We start from the raw sequence: 12,889 nt of genomic DNA on the forward strand, positions 1-12,889 counted from the left end.
AACCTTATATATATACACACACAAAAATAAGAGAGAGAGAGAGAGAGAATGGGTCATATATGATTTTTCTTCCCTTGAATAATTAATGCTAACCGTATTTGTGCCAAACATATACGAAATTCATATACTAAATGATGGTCTCGAATTTCATTAAGTATTAATTACGTTCCTTCTTTATTTTCTTCAAAAAAATTTAGTCGAAATTTTCCGCTCGTTTAGATGTGAGTTTAGATGTGTACTCTATGTACAATTTACTCGTGGTATTTTTATTTTTCATTTGGGTATATATCAATCTTAGAATATCATTCTTTTTTTTTTCTTCTTTTTTTCTTTTTATTTTTTTCTGGTGGAGGTTGGCGGGAGTTGAAACGGTTCCTTCACCGGTGAAGGGTTAGGTAACTGCCAACGGCAGCGCATTGAAACGTGAGGACAAGAAACACAAAGATTAGGTTTAACTGCTTTTATTTAATGGATTTGGTCTTTCGATTTTGACTCCACTTCGTTTTTGGAATTAGTCTCGAAGCCCATTATTATTTGATTTCGACCCCTATTTTTTTATCTTTTATTTTTTAATTTTTTTTTTTTTTTTTTTCTGGGGTTGTATCTTCTTCTTAGATCTTTGAGTATGAAACTCAGAAGACAACCTCTTTTTAAGCAACAAACGTAGTTCTTTGCCCGCAAGACTTCATAAGTTGACTTTCGTTGGTGGATGACCAGGTCACACCTAGCTTGCCCATTTATGAGGGAATTAATTAAGTCAACCCCCAAGAAGTGGCCTTTGATCGGTTGACCCAGTCCTATTTAGTAAAATAATAAATAAACCACATAAAGATCTCAAAAAAACTTAGGAGTGTCGGCATAGGACGTCATTTTATTTTATTTTTTGGCTTTTTACTTAATCTAAATAATTTGATGGTTTTTTTTTTAAAATTCATAACACTTACAACTTTTACAATACATAAATTTCGAGACGCTTATCCACGTATAATTTGTCCATGATTTCTTGAGACTTGAATAAAATTTTAAAATACAAGGTCCTTCAGTTTGCAATTCATCTCACTTATAATAAGGGGAAAGAGATTACCTCAAGCGTGTGTTGCGCACCCTCTCGATATCATCCAATGGAATTACTCACTGGAAGTTGATCCGATCAATCAATGAAAAATTTGTAATTTTCATTTTACTTGATGCTCGAATAACATACCACAAGTTTATATCAAGTGGTTGTATAAATATTTTTTTTAAGGTAATTGTCCAAAATTGTGAACTTATTGTAGGTGGCCAATTGAGTTCTTAACTTTTCAATTTGATCAATTTAGTCATATTTGAAAATATAATCACTTCGGCCCAAATTGGGTGAAAATCACTAACGCCACTGACTGACACTAACATATAGGGTTTTTTAATTTTTTAAAATTTTCTTAATTTGTTTATGTTCTTTTCTTTTCTTTTCTCTTTCTTTTCATTGTTCACTACTCGAAAGGGCCAACAAGGGTCGCCAAGGCATCAGCAATGGCCGATAACCCCCACTAGCTCTTTTGAGAAGTGAACATGAAAAAGAGAGAAGAGAAAAGAAAAGAAAAGAAAATTCAAAAATGTTGAAATTATAAAAATCGTCAATGTTAGCACTACTAGTGCACGTAAGACAATCAATGGTCATGCTAGTAATTTTCAATCAATTTTGACCAAAATGACTATATTGGCAGTTCTTCAAAAGTTTATAACTAAATTGATCAAATTAAAAAGTCTAAGATTAAATTAATCGGCATATAATAAGTTTAGAAATTTTTAGATAATTATTCCGGTATCTTTTCGTGCTTATCACCAAATAGTATAAGATACACTTGCAATGAGATTGGTTGATTCCATCACCTAATTCTTTGATTCGACATGCAAGGATTGCCAACGAATAATTTGAAGTGAAATTAGTGTATTTAGTGATGGTGTATGAATAAGATGTGGGAGTCGAAGCAAAAGACTCTTTCACTACTTCACGCTTACTTCTTCTACCTGCTACAATTTTATTATAGCTTTTCAAAAAAGTTCACGATGAGGAATTTCATCTACTATATAAAGAAAAAATTGTCCAAAAAATATTAAATTTATTGTGCGGAAGCTAATTCAGTTTTAGGCTTTTCAATTGTGTCAGTTGAGTCCTATATCTTTTGATGATTTACCAATTCAGTTCTAAACTTTTTAATTGTATCAATTTAGTACGATTTGCTAATTTAATTCTAAATCTTTTACAATTTGTCAATGTAGTATTTTCAACCAATTATCCAAATAACATATTTAGGATTAACCTGGCAAATTTCAAAAAGTTTAGGACTAAATTGACATAGTTGATAGGTATAAGACCAATCATCAAAAGTAAATTAGTATGGTTGAAACATTTTGGACCAAATTGATTGCAATATAATAAATTTATGACTTTTTTGGACAATTATCTGTCTAGATCAATCTCTGAGTATTAGTGATAAATAGGGGGAAAGCAATTGATGATGTACATGTGTAAAGAAGTGCATCCGTTTCGCTCTTTAAAGAAGAGACTAATTAATCAACTTCTTGAGTACAATCGAGCAGACTGAGGGCATTTCAATCCATTGACTTTGCTTGCACAAAGACAAATCTTTGCGGAAGAGGAGCTTTCATATCGTGCCATTATCTTATCAAGGACTACCTCGTAGTTTTGGTAGAAGTAATCATTTGCAATGTCTCATCTTATTTCATGAACAAGCAATCCTCAAGTAAGATTTTCATTCCAAGTAATGTCATTCCTGGGAATTGATTTGAGGGCAATATATTTTGACTTTTAGGTTCCGTGCACGTTTTGCAAAAAAAAATGAATGGTTCGAAAAATGTTTTTCTGAAAATCATTGTTTGAATTGCTTATGAATAAATAGAAAATATTTTCGTCATTCACAAAGATGTTTGACGTAAATTATTGATAATAATAAGAATAATTTTCATCGACTAATTATTGCAAGTGATATAAGTGAACATTTTTAGAAAATTAATTTTCAAATTATTCATTTTTCATTAAATAAATTGGACCTTATGAAAGAATCTATTTCATTGTTGATGGTGACCAGCAACCAGAGATCTCCAATGGGCGATTGCCAACGGCAACTATTGATCGAAGACCGGCGACAGATGTAGAATTGGAATCCTCGATACTGTCCATTGTTAGGTAATTTTATTTTGCACGTTTTGAGGAATTTCATTCCACGTGGAATCCAAATCCACATTTTGATTTCTCTCCAAGCAAGGAATCCAACTCCCCATCAAACCAAAAAAGAAAATGCTTGATCTTAGAGGCGACACTACCGAGCTATTGTCTTGCATGGGTGAAGTTAGGTAGAGAAATTTCTTCGTCATTAATCATTTGGGTCCTCGTCGGGTTCCTTGCTTATATCATGAAAATTCACAAGAACGGTTATAATGATTTCGTTCTGAAAACGAAATTCTACTTTAACTGTGATTGCGAACGGTGAAGCCCCCTAGAGAATGGACACAGTGACGGCGACTTCCGCATCATAAACAGCATGCTTTAGCAACTTCATATGCTGGTAATGTCCATTGGTGATCATATTCATCTCGAGGTTCAGGAAGAAGCTTGGAATCTTTCGGACGAGGTGGAAAGGTACGACAATCAAACCCGAAGACCATAAGAAGAACGGAGAAATTATCAAAAAAATCCTAAATCTGTTATAATTACGTAAATTTAGTCGTAAACTTTTTTTTTTTTGTCCAATTAAGTCATAAACATTTTACAGTTATACTAGTTTAATCCATACGGCCAAAATCTGCCGGCCGGTGCGGACGTGACTGCAGGGCGGCACCAGCAATTATTTTTTCAATAATATTTATTTTTGAATTATTTTATTAATTTTTAATCTTTTTTTTTTTTCTCTCCTTTCTTCTCCTTCCTTTGGCTCCAATGACCATCAAGAGAGGAGGGCTAGCCGATTGCCAGAATGAGGCAAGCCGTAGCCTCAGCCGTAGCCTCTCTCCTCTCCAACTTCGCCCTCTCTCATTTGACATCGCCATTCTCAGCCTTTCCCATACTGGGTTTCCGCCTTTCGGTGCGTGTTCCCTCGCTGGCGTCGCCGTCCACACAATCGTCAAGTTTAGTCGGTCTTGACGCAATCCACCGTCGTTGGGTGAGAGCAAGCTTGCCTCACGGTGGCTAGGCGAGCTATCGTTGGGCGAGGATGGGCTCGCTAGTGACTAGGCGAGCTCCCCCTCGCCTAGCGACAACAAGGCAATCTCACCCAGCCGCCCCAGTGACTAGCCAACCCTGCCTTCTAAGAGAAAAAAAAAAAAAATATTAAAATTAATAAAATAATTTGGAAAATTAACTCTTATTAAAAATTGTCACCAATGCCAAGCAATGGTCATGTCAGTGCCGATAGGCCAATTTTGGTCGAATAAACTGAACTAGCACAATTATAAAAGGTTTAGGACTTATAGGACTTAACCGACTAAAAATAAGTTTATGGCTAAATTAGTATAATTATAATAGGTTTAGTACTTTTTGGTAATTTTAAACGCAACTAAAAATGAAAACAAGGATATACTAAAACTCTTTTTATTTCATAAAAAATGAATGATTTGAAAAATAGTTTCCTAAAAATAGTCATTTATATTGTTGAAAGTAATTAGTTAATAAAAAGTATTTTTATTACTGACAACAACTTATAGATAAATAGTTTCAAGACAATAAAAATACGTTTCCTTCTTTCATTTTTCTTTCTTTTTGTAAGAGATACAAACGATCATTTTTAAGCAAATATTTTCCAAATTATTCATTTTTCGCGAAATAAACGATATCTAAGTTAGAATTCAATAAATAGAACATCTTTGTTCATGTCGTTTTGGAGATGGACGTGTCATAAAAGATTCCTTGATGCATCAGACAACCTCATCTCATTGACCCTCCAAGAACTGAAAAATGGAGAAGAGAACCATCAGGGGCTGCTCGAGTTCCATGTCTTCCAAAATAGCACTCAAATCAATTGTATATCAAGCCAACAGCAGAAAGCACAGAAACTAAAAGAGTCAAGCTGATATATAGATACCTCTTCAGGCTCTAATCCATCAATCTGTGGCTCATAAAGATTCCATGTGCCTCGACCCCGGAATTCACCTCTGTAAGTAAATGGACTGAAGGGAACTAGTGACGTAAAATCAACCCAATCACGAGGGAAATTTCTGAAAAACATGCATGGAATTCATGTTAACAAAATCACTTGACATGAGCAAACCATCATAAGAGAGTCCTAAAAGTATCACAACATAACATGCACACCATTGCACTTGACATGTCAATGGCTACGTTTGGGAACAGCTTTCCCAAGTATCTTTGGACACCTAAAGGCCTTTAGGCCAAGTATCAGGCGTTTGGGAAATTTTTTAGAAACCCCCTTGTGCGAAGGCCAGCCTTCTGAAGGCTGTGGGATGCCTTGGGCTTTCAGCTTTGGCTTTGGCTTCGGCTTACTGTTCATCTCCTTCGTTGCTGTTCATCTTCTTCATTGAGCTGTTCATCTTGTGCAGGGCTGCTGAGGGTGGGCGACGGACTGGCGAGAGGTCGGTGACGGTCACGACAACTGTCGCCGGTGGGTCACGCGACCTCCGGCGGGTATCTAGGCCGTGCGACTCGGATTTGGGTCGCCGGAGGTCGCGCGACCTCAGGCGCGACACAGATCTGGTCGCCGCGAGGTCACGCGACCTCTGGCGGACCCAGATCAGTCGTCGGGAGGTCGCGGAGGTCGCGCGACTTGCTGCGGTTGCATGCCAGCGGCCGTCTCGCCATGGATCGCGAGACCCAGGCGAGGGGGGCCGCGCGAGGGTTGCGCAACCCGGCCGAGAGCTCGCCGAGGTCGTCGACCACGAGGGCGAGCTTGCTGAGGTCGCGCGACCTCGGGCGAGGGTCTCGCTGGGTCGTCGGCGGTCGCCCGACCACAAGCAAGCTTGCCGAGGCCGCGCGACCTCGGGCAAGGGTCTCGCTGGGTCGCCGACGGTCGCCCGACCCCAAGCGACCCTCGCCGGTGGTCTCGGGGCCGCCCGAGGTCTAGCAACCGCCGACGATGGTTGCCGGTCGCCGCCGCCCTTCACCGGTCAATTTTTTTTATTTTATAATAAAGACTTTTACAAATATAATCTATCCAAACACAATTTTGGCTAAAAGTACTTCGCAAGGGATTTTTATGTTATCATTTACCAAACGCAATTTGCATTCTGAAAACCGCACTTTCTCAACGGCTTTCCCCAAAAGTCCAACCAAACGCACCCAATATCCGTTAGAATGTTTGCCTTTCTAACAATTTGAGTTTGCTTTCCCTCTGATAGCCTCAATCAAGGAGGTCAGCATCTAAAACTACCATATTACGATTTTAGAAGGATAACATTGTTGAGAAAACAGCGATTTTAGACTATTAAATGTCAGGAGTCAGAAAAGCAATGATATGGTTTCACTTGGGTCGTGATGTTTATCCTCTTAACACATTTCCAGCCCTGCAAGTAAACACAATACTGGCGGCTTCTGGACTCCCAGAAATCTGCAAGTAATCATAAGAGGTCTTTAAGGACCCAAGTAAACGATCAGCCAAGCAGGATGATCAAGTAGAGCCTTGAAGATTTAGTAGGAGATGCAATATTAAAAAAAATGAGAGAGAGAGAGAGAGGGGTTCATATGCAACCATGGCAATTTGTAGCTGATCTGTGATCCTAAAATCAACTTTGAAGCCTCTGAATTGTCCATTGCTCGTAATGCCAAAACAAGGGCAGTAAACGGTCCCCTTGACCTGGCACAGTGAAATTGAGGGCTCTTTCTGCACCAAGCAAACAGGACAGCACACTCCAATTTCAAGCCACGGTTTGCCAACACATTTGTTGGATGCATGAATATGTACTATGTACTTGCAGGAGGGGAGAGAGGAAGAGAGAGGCCAATGACAGTTTCTACTTTCATCAGATCAAAGAAGAAAGCTTTTGTTTGCTTTTGCAGCAGTATTTACATTACCCAACACAAAGATAGCACCTCCAACTAAACTTTCTTCACCTTGCTTGCATAGGAAGAATCCCTTTAAATTGCCTGGAAAGATGAAACATGACAGCATGTGAAGTAGCAATAGTAATCACACCAAAAGAGAAAAAGAATAGTAATTGTAAGAATGATGCACTTCAGCATTAAAGATTACTACTTACGAAGGCCAAGTTTGTCAGCAGTCCAAGAGCAAGGGCAGATACTCCACCCAGAAACTGTGACTTCATCGATTAAAAATTTTGGCACACATTTCTCAACCTTTTTGTTGCCCATACCATCAGAACAGTAGGGAAAGCCAGCAAGATGTGGCTTTCCCCACTTCTCAAAAGAAAAAGAAAACTTTTGGGCTAACAAAAAGACAGCAACAAGTTGAAGAACTAAGGACAACATAAAGTGGTCTGATCTTGCAGGTCACAATCAGAAACAATGGTGCCTGCTAAGACTGGAATTGAACACTTGCAATCATGATGCAAGTCTGACATCCTATTAAAACTAGCATTTTAAATGCACCCAAGAGCATGAAATTCTCTGTACCCTTGCACCATCGAGTCCCGCTCGTTGTCAATATCCTGATTGTAGCAAATCAAGATTAGATTGCTTTCTTTGGAAAAGAAAATCTCGAGAAAAATTGAGAATGAGAACCACTGGAGATGCACCTTAGAGGATGCACAGTTAATCCCGACAATAAACACGGTCACAAACTATCATGACGGTAGAAGAAGACAGTCATGACAATAGAAGAAGACAGTCAACTGACAGGACCTTCTCAGATCTCAATTCTAATGGCCTAAGTCCTCCAAATCCATGTACTTATAGTGATTCCACCTACCTTTGTGGCAAATAAATTGGGATTAACTTCATTTCATTCAGAGAGCACTTTACACCATTGCATGAAATTCATATACAATTGTGCCAGTTGAGAATATGGGTTCACAAAAGTCTGTGTAGCCACAACAAAGATGACCTCGTTTCAAAAACAAGGTAGGACAAAACATTGTCCTTGTTTTGCAATCAAAAGCTCGTTTGGTAAATTGGTTCAGCCCTATCACTCGTACACTGACTCTACAACATCTTCAAATAGATAAAAGCTGAAACATAGATACATACCAGAGACCTGACACAATTTGATGAATTTTAACATGAATATTCGGTCCCTCGCTTTTGGTAGGAAAAAGATAGATAAATATGCTACTCGCATTTAGTAAGATCATTACCTCTTTAACCTGTCATGACACCTTTCAGAAAGATGCTAACATGTGTAAAGTATTCAACTATCAAAACCATTTGTCATTCAAGTATGAATGGGCATGACATGAAATATATTAGTAAGATCAATCTTTCAATAATAATAGGTAGACGAACTGAAGATCACATTAGCTAAACTTGAAATTTGCTTTTTGGTATGCTTGAACTGTCAGCAACATCCTTGAACTGTATGGAGGCAATTCATCCTTGCCCAGCATATAAGCTTCTTTAGTAGACATACCTGAGAGCAGACAAAGGAATAAAGCAATTCAATAAAAGCATTGACGTCAATTGTCTGTTAGATTCTTAATGAGGATACTGCAACTACATATTCTATTGACTTAGTCCCACTGTCAACTGAGTAAAATGCGAAGAAGATCTTCCATTGACCTACATAGATTAAACTAATTCACAACATCTTCTAATAGAAAAGTGCTGGCTGCACTACATCAAACTTTTTAATCATGACTAACTGCTCCTTTTATGTGTCTCAGCATTTTCGACACACCTGCCTCCCTTATTGATTTAGCTTCTTCTGGACAACTGCACAAAAGTTGTCTTCTCCACCACTGCTACCTGTTGAGCTAGGCAAAGCCTACTCCAAAGCAAGTGATCCCTTGATCATTGACAAAAAAGCAATCAAACTGGAATTCACTAAATAAGAATATGAGGATAATGACAGCAGAAAACCAAAAAGAAGGGACCAGAACCATGCACTCCGACAGTTTAAATTGTTAAATCAAGTCCTAATACTCAGTGGTTATAAAGAAAAGGAGATGTCAGTACTGTTCTTTTTATCCTCAGAATTAGGAAGCAGAAGGAATTAAATCCATGATAAATCCCATGATACTAAGTATACTGCTGCAATACCATCATCATAAAGAAGGAAAAAGAAAATGAAAACAGAAAGGATTGCTAGTATCCACAGGAAAATGAAATTAAAGCAATATCTAGTTTTCATGACGTACACTATCAATCTTTCCATTCTTACATAATCAGGCCATGCACAAGTAAGTCGAATAGACAATGACTTTCAGGATTTTCAATATATTCTAATATATTTCCTCTATAACCATCATGATGTAGTTTGACAAAGCAGCTGCCAGAACATCTGCCTGTACAAAATAACTTTCAAATATTTGCACGGCAAGTGCCATGTAGTATACAATCTTTGCACTGCATCGCAATAAAACCATACAAAGGGTATACAAATTTACAACAATAAATTGTTGGTAGCCAATTGAAAAATTCATAGAGAGAAACAACAGGACATGCATTGTTCCTTCTACTTCTTCTCTATATAGCTTATGTTAATTAGCTTCATATCATGACAATGAAGTGCTCATCCATTTAAGCTTCTGAGATTCCTCTAAACGACCCTCACGTTCAAGAAGTCCAATTACTAAAGAGTAAGATTCTCCAGATGCCCTCATTTTATGGTCCACAGACATTTGGTTAAAGATTCGGTAAGCATCATCTGCAAATCCAGCTTGGTTGCATATATGTAGTACTGCCCAGAAAGTGAACTCATTTGGAGTGAAACCCTCAGATATCATCTGGTCAAAAAGATTAATTGCATCTCGATACATGTGATTAATTCCATATGCCTCAATGATGGCAGTCCAAGTCATTGAACCCTTGACAGGGATTGAACTAAATATGGACTTTGCAGTAAGAACTGATTGGCAACTTCCGTACATTTTCATTATTTCTGAAGAAATGAAAGGGATCATCTCAAATTTTTTCTTCAAAACCTGTCCATGGACCTCCTTCCCGAGTTTCAAATCTCTAAGTTGGGCACAAACATTCAACACCCTTGCCAATGCAACGGAGTCTGGCCTATGCTTCGACAACTGCATAGCTCTAAACACATCCAAAGCCTCATAGAGAAACCCACTCTCTGCACATGAGTCAATCATTGCTGTCCAGGAGATCACATTTCTCTGTGGCATGCCTTCAAATAACTTGAATGAATAATTCAAGATTCCGCATTTTGAGTACATCACAATCAAGGAAGTAGTCACAGACACATTGTTGACAAATCCATTCTTCGCAGCATAAGCATGAATCTCCTTTCCATGTTTTAAGTTCTTTAACTGGGCACAAACTGGCAAAACAGTGGCAATTGTGACAATATCAGGCCTGCAACCTTCTTGCTGCATCCACACAATTGATCTCAAGGCCTGCTCGAGCCTCCCGTTTGAGATATATCCTGACATTAGAGCTGTCCAAGAAACAGCATTTCTCTCTGGTGAACCATAAAAAACCTGTCTTCCAGATCCCATGTCACCACACTTGCAATACATATCAATCAATCCAGATTGTATGAACAGTTGCTTCGAATAACTCCTTGTCTTCAGCACATAGGCATGAACCTCCTGGCCCAATAGTCTTGCTTGTAACACCCCAATCACAGGCAGAATTGTTGTCAATATAACTGAATTTGGAGTAATCCCTTCACGAATCATGATTTTCGTATACTCTATGGCTTCCATTTGCAATCTGTTATGTGCAAAACCTGCAATCATTGCCCCCCATACAACAACATCTCTCTCATCAATCTCTTCAAATACTTGGCGAGCCAACTTAACTTTGCCACATTTAAAGTACATATCAATCAAACTTGTCCTCAAAAGGCTACTATCTATAAAACCATTCTTTATTAGAAGAGCATGAGTTCTCAAACCCTGTCTAAGAGCTGATGCACCAGCAAAACTTTTTATCATGGATGAAAAAGTATATTCATTGCACTCGACACCTATTTCCCGCATCTCCGAGAAAGTAGAGATGACATCAAGATACCGCCGCCTTCCAGAAATAACAGCACCTCTGATCAACGCATTGTATGGATAAACAGTCTTGCTGGAGCACGTGTCAAAAATCATTTTTGCATCTTCAATAGAACCACAAGATGTGTACATGTTCACAAGTTTTGTTCTCAAGAATTCATTGCTGTCAAGCCCATTTATTCTAATATGGGCATGAATCTGCTTTCCTTCAGCTAAAGATTTTGATCGAACACAAGTAGCAATAAGGGAAGAGAAAGTGGTGACATTGATGGGAATGCCTTGTTGGTCCATGTAATCCAAGATGGTGAGCGCTTCTTTGAGCTTGTTTTGTCTTGCAAATCTTTGGATGTCTTTGTAAATCGCATGGGGGTTTCTTGTGTGCAGCGGTAACGAAGAAGGGAATACATCCTCCTCAGAAAACGGTTTTATAGTATTTCGACCGCGTTTAACTGGGAGGGTTCCTTTAGGTGATTTTCTTGATACTCCATAACTGGAAGAGTGATCGCTCTTGTGTTTCCGACTTTTATCCTTGATCTTTGATTGAACAACTTGAAACCGCAAGGGAGGCAACGACAGAGAGGTGACTTGCATGGTGTCGCCTATGTTTGGACAAACAGTCAAACCTGGAAACCAGTAAAGACTGCTCAAACTCTGCTTGCTTCGTTCACCATCGATCTGCGAAAATTAAATAGCTCAAAGATCAGGAGAAAATAATTGAAAAGACCCAACATATTTGCCACAAGCCATCAAACATCAATTTGCCCAATTCTAGCCACGGAATTCACTAGTCCATGGCCATGGAATCATGAAATGGATTCCCATTCCAAGTATCGGAAAGGGATTTCTTTTCTCCTGTTTGGTTTCAGCTTACGAATGAAGCAACGAGTTCAATGCGGATTGCAAAATGAAGTTAAAACACGTACGGAGCAGAACCCATAAACGGTTTATCAAATCCACGGATAAAAAAAGGTTAACCAATATAAAGAGCTGATAGATTCTGAATGAATAATAACGTATGAAGATCCCTCCCTAAGTTCCCCATCATCGTCCTCCCAAAAAACAAAAAAACATTTTTACAGCTCACATTAGGATTTTCACAAACACTTCATCTGCAACTCAGCAAAAATAAGTTGTACCCCAGCAAAGGGCAATGTCAAGCCATCGGCACCAAACCCAGAGAGGCAAAGATGAACCCATGACAGTGAAGTTACCTCAAGCCATGGTTGTACTGACTCTCATCTCCTCCGTGCTCCCAGTCGACGACCCAGTCATGAGAACGAATGGGGGAGGGACAGTACCGCTGCCGAGTTCGCCAAACGGAACTTCCCTGTGTCCCGCAACAACGTGCGACGCTCGTTTGTCGGAGCGTTCAGGTTATCAATGGCGTCGCACGGCTTCAAGGTCTAAGCTTTGCTTCGAATGATGGATTTTTTTATCCATTTTAAGGGAAAAGCGAGAAAAATATCGTAAATATCTTACTTCAAAAATGCCTCTTGATGCCCCGCATTAATGTTTCTATGGATTTTCTCTATCAAATTCGCAAAAAATTGCCGGGCGGATGAAAACTAGGGATGCACCACAATTTAGAACTGTGCCAAATCAAATCAATTGAATGTGCATTAGCTTTAAATTGAATCACAACCCGAACCAAAGACATAATTCAATTCGGTTTTTTTTTTTATTTTCTCTTTTTGTAATATTAAGAATAGGTTTAGTAACAATAGAAAGATTATGTAAATTGTGATATTAAGAAATGAGTAATTTTCGATTCGGTTTGGATTAACTATCTGAATCAGAATAAAAAAGT

The 12,889-nt window shown here is 38.6% G+C and overlaps 1 protein-coding gene across 1 annotated transcript; it reads right to left on the bottom strand.

Annotated features, from left to right (window-relative positions):
* Window positions 1-6,946: 6,946 nt before the first annotated feature.
* LOC104438241 (pentatricopeptide repeat-containing protein At1g71460, chloroplastic) lies at window positions 6,947-12,647 on the bottom strand. Its single transcript, XM_010051341.3, has 2 exons — window positions 12,294-12,647; window positions 6,947-11,757 (listed from the first exon to the last, which is right to left on the bottom strand). The coding sequence occupies exon 2, from the start codon at window positions 11,671-11,673 to the stop codon at window positions 9,619-9,621; it is 2,055 nt and encodes a 684-aa protein (XP_010049643.2). The 5' UTR covers window positions 11,674-11,757; window positions 12,294-12,647; the 3' UTR covers window positions 6,947-9,618.
* Window positions 12,648-12,889: the final 242 nt, after the last annotated feature.

The sequence above is a fragment of the Eucalyptus grandis genome, chromosome 1 (genome assembly GCF_016545825.1).
Source record: "Eucalyptus grandis isolate ANBG69807.140 chromosome 1, ASM1654582v1, whole genome shotgun sequence".
NCBI lineage: Eukaryota > Viridiplantae > Streptophyta > Magnoliopsida > Myrtales > Myrtaceae > Eucalyptus > Eucalyptus grandis.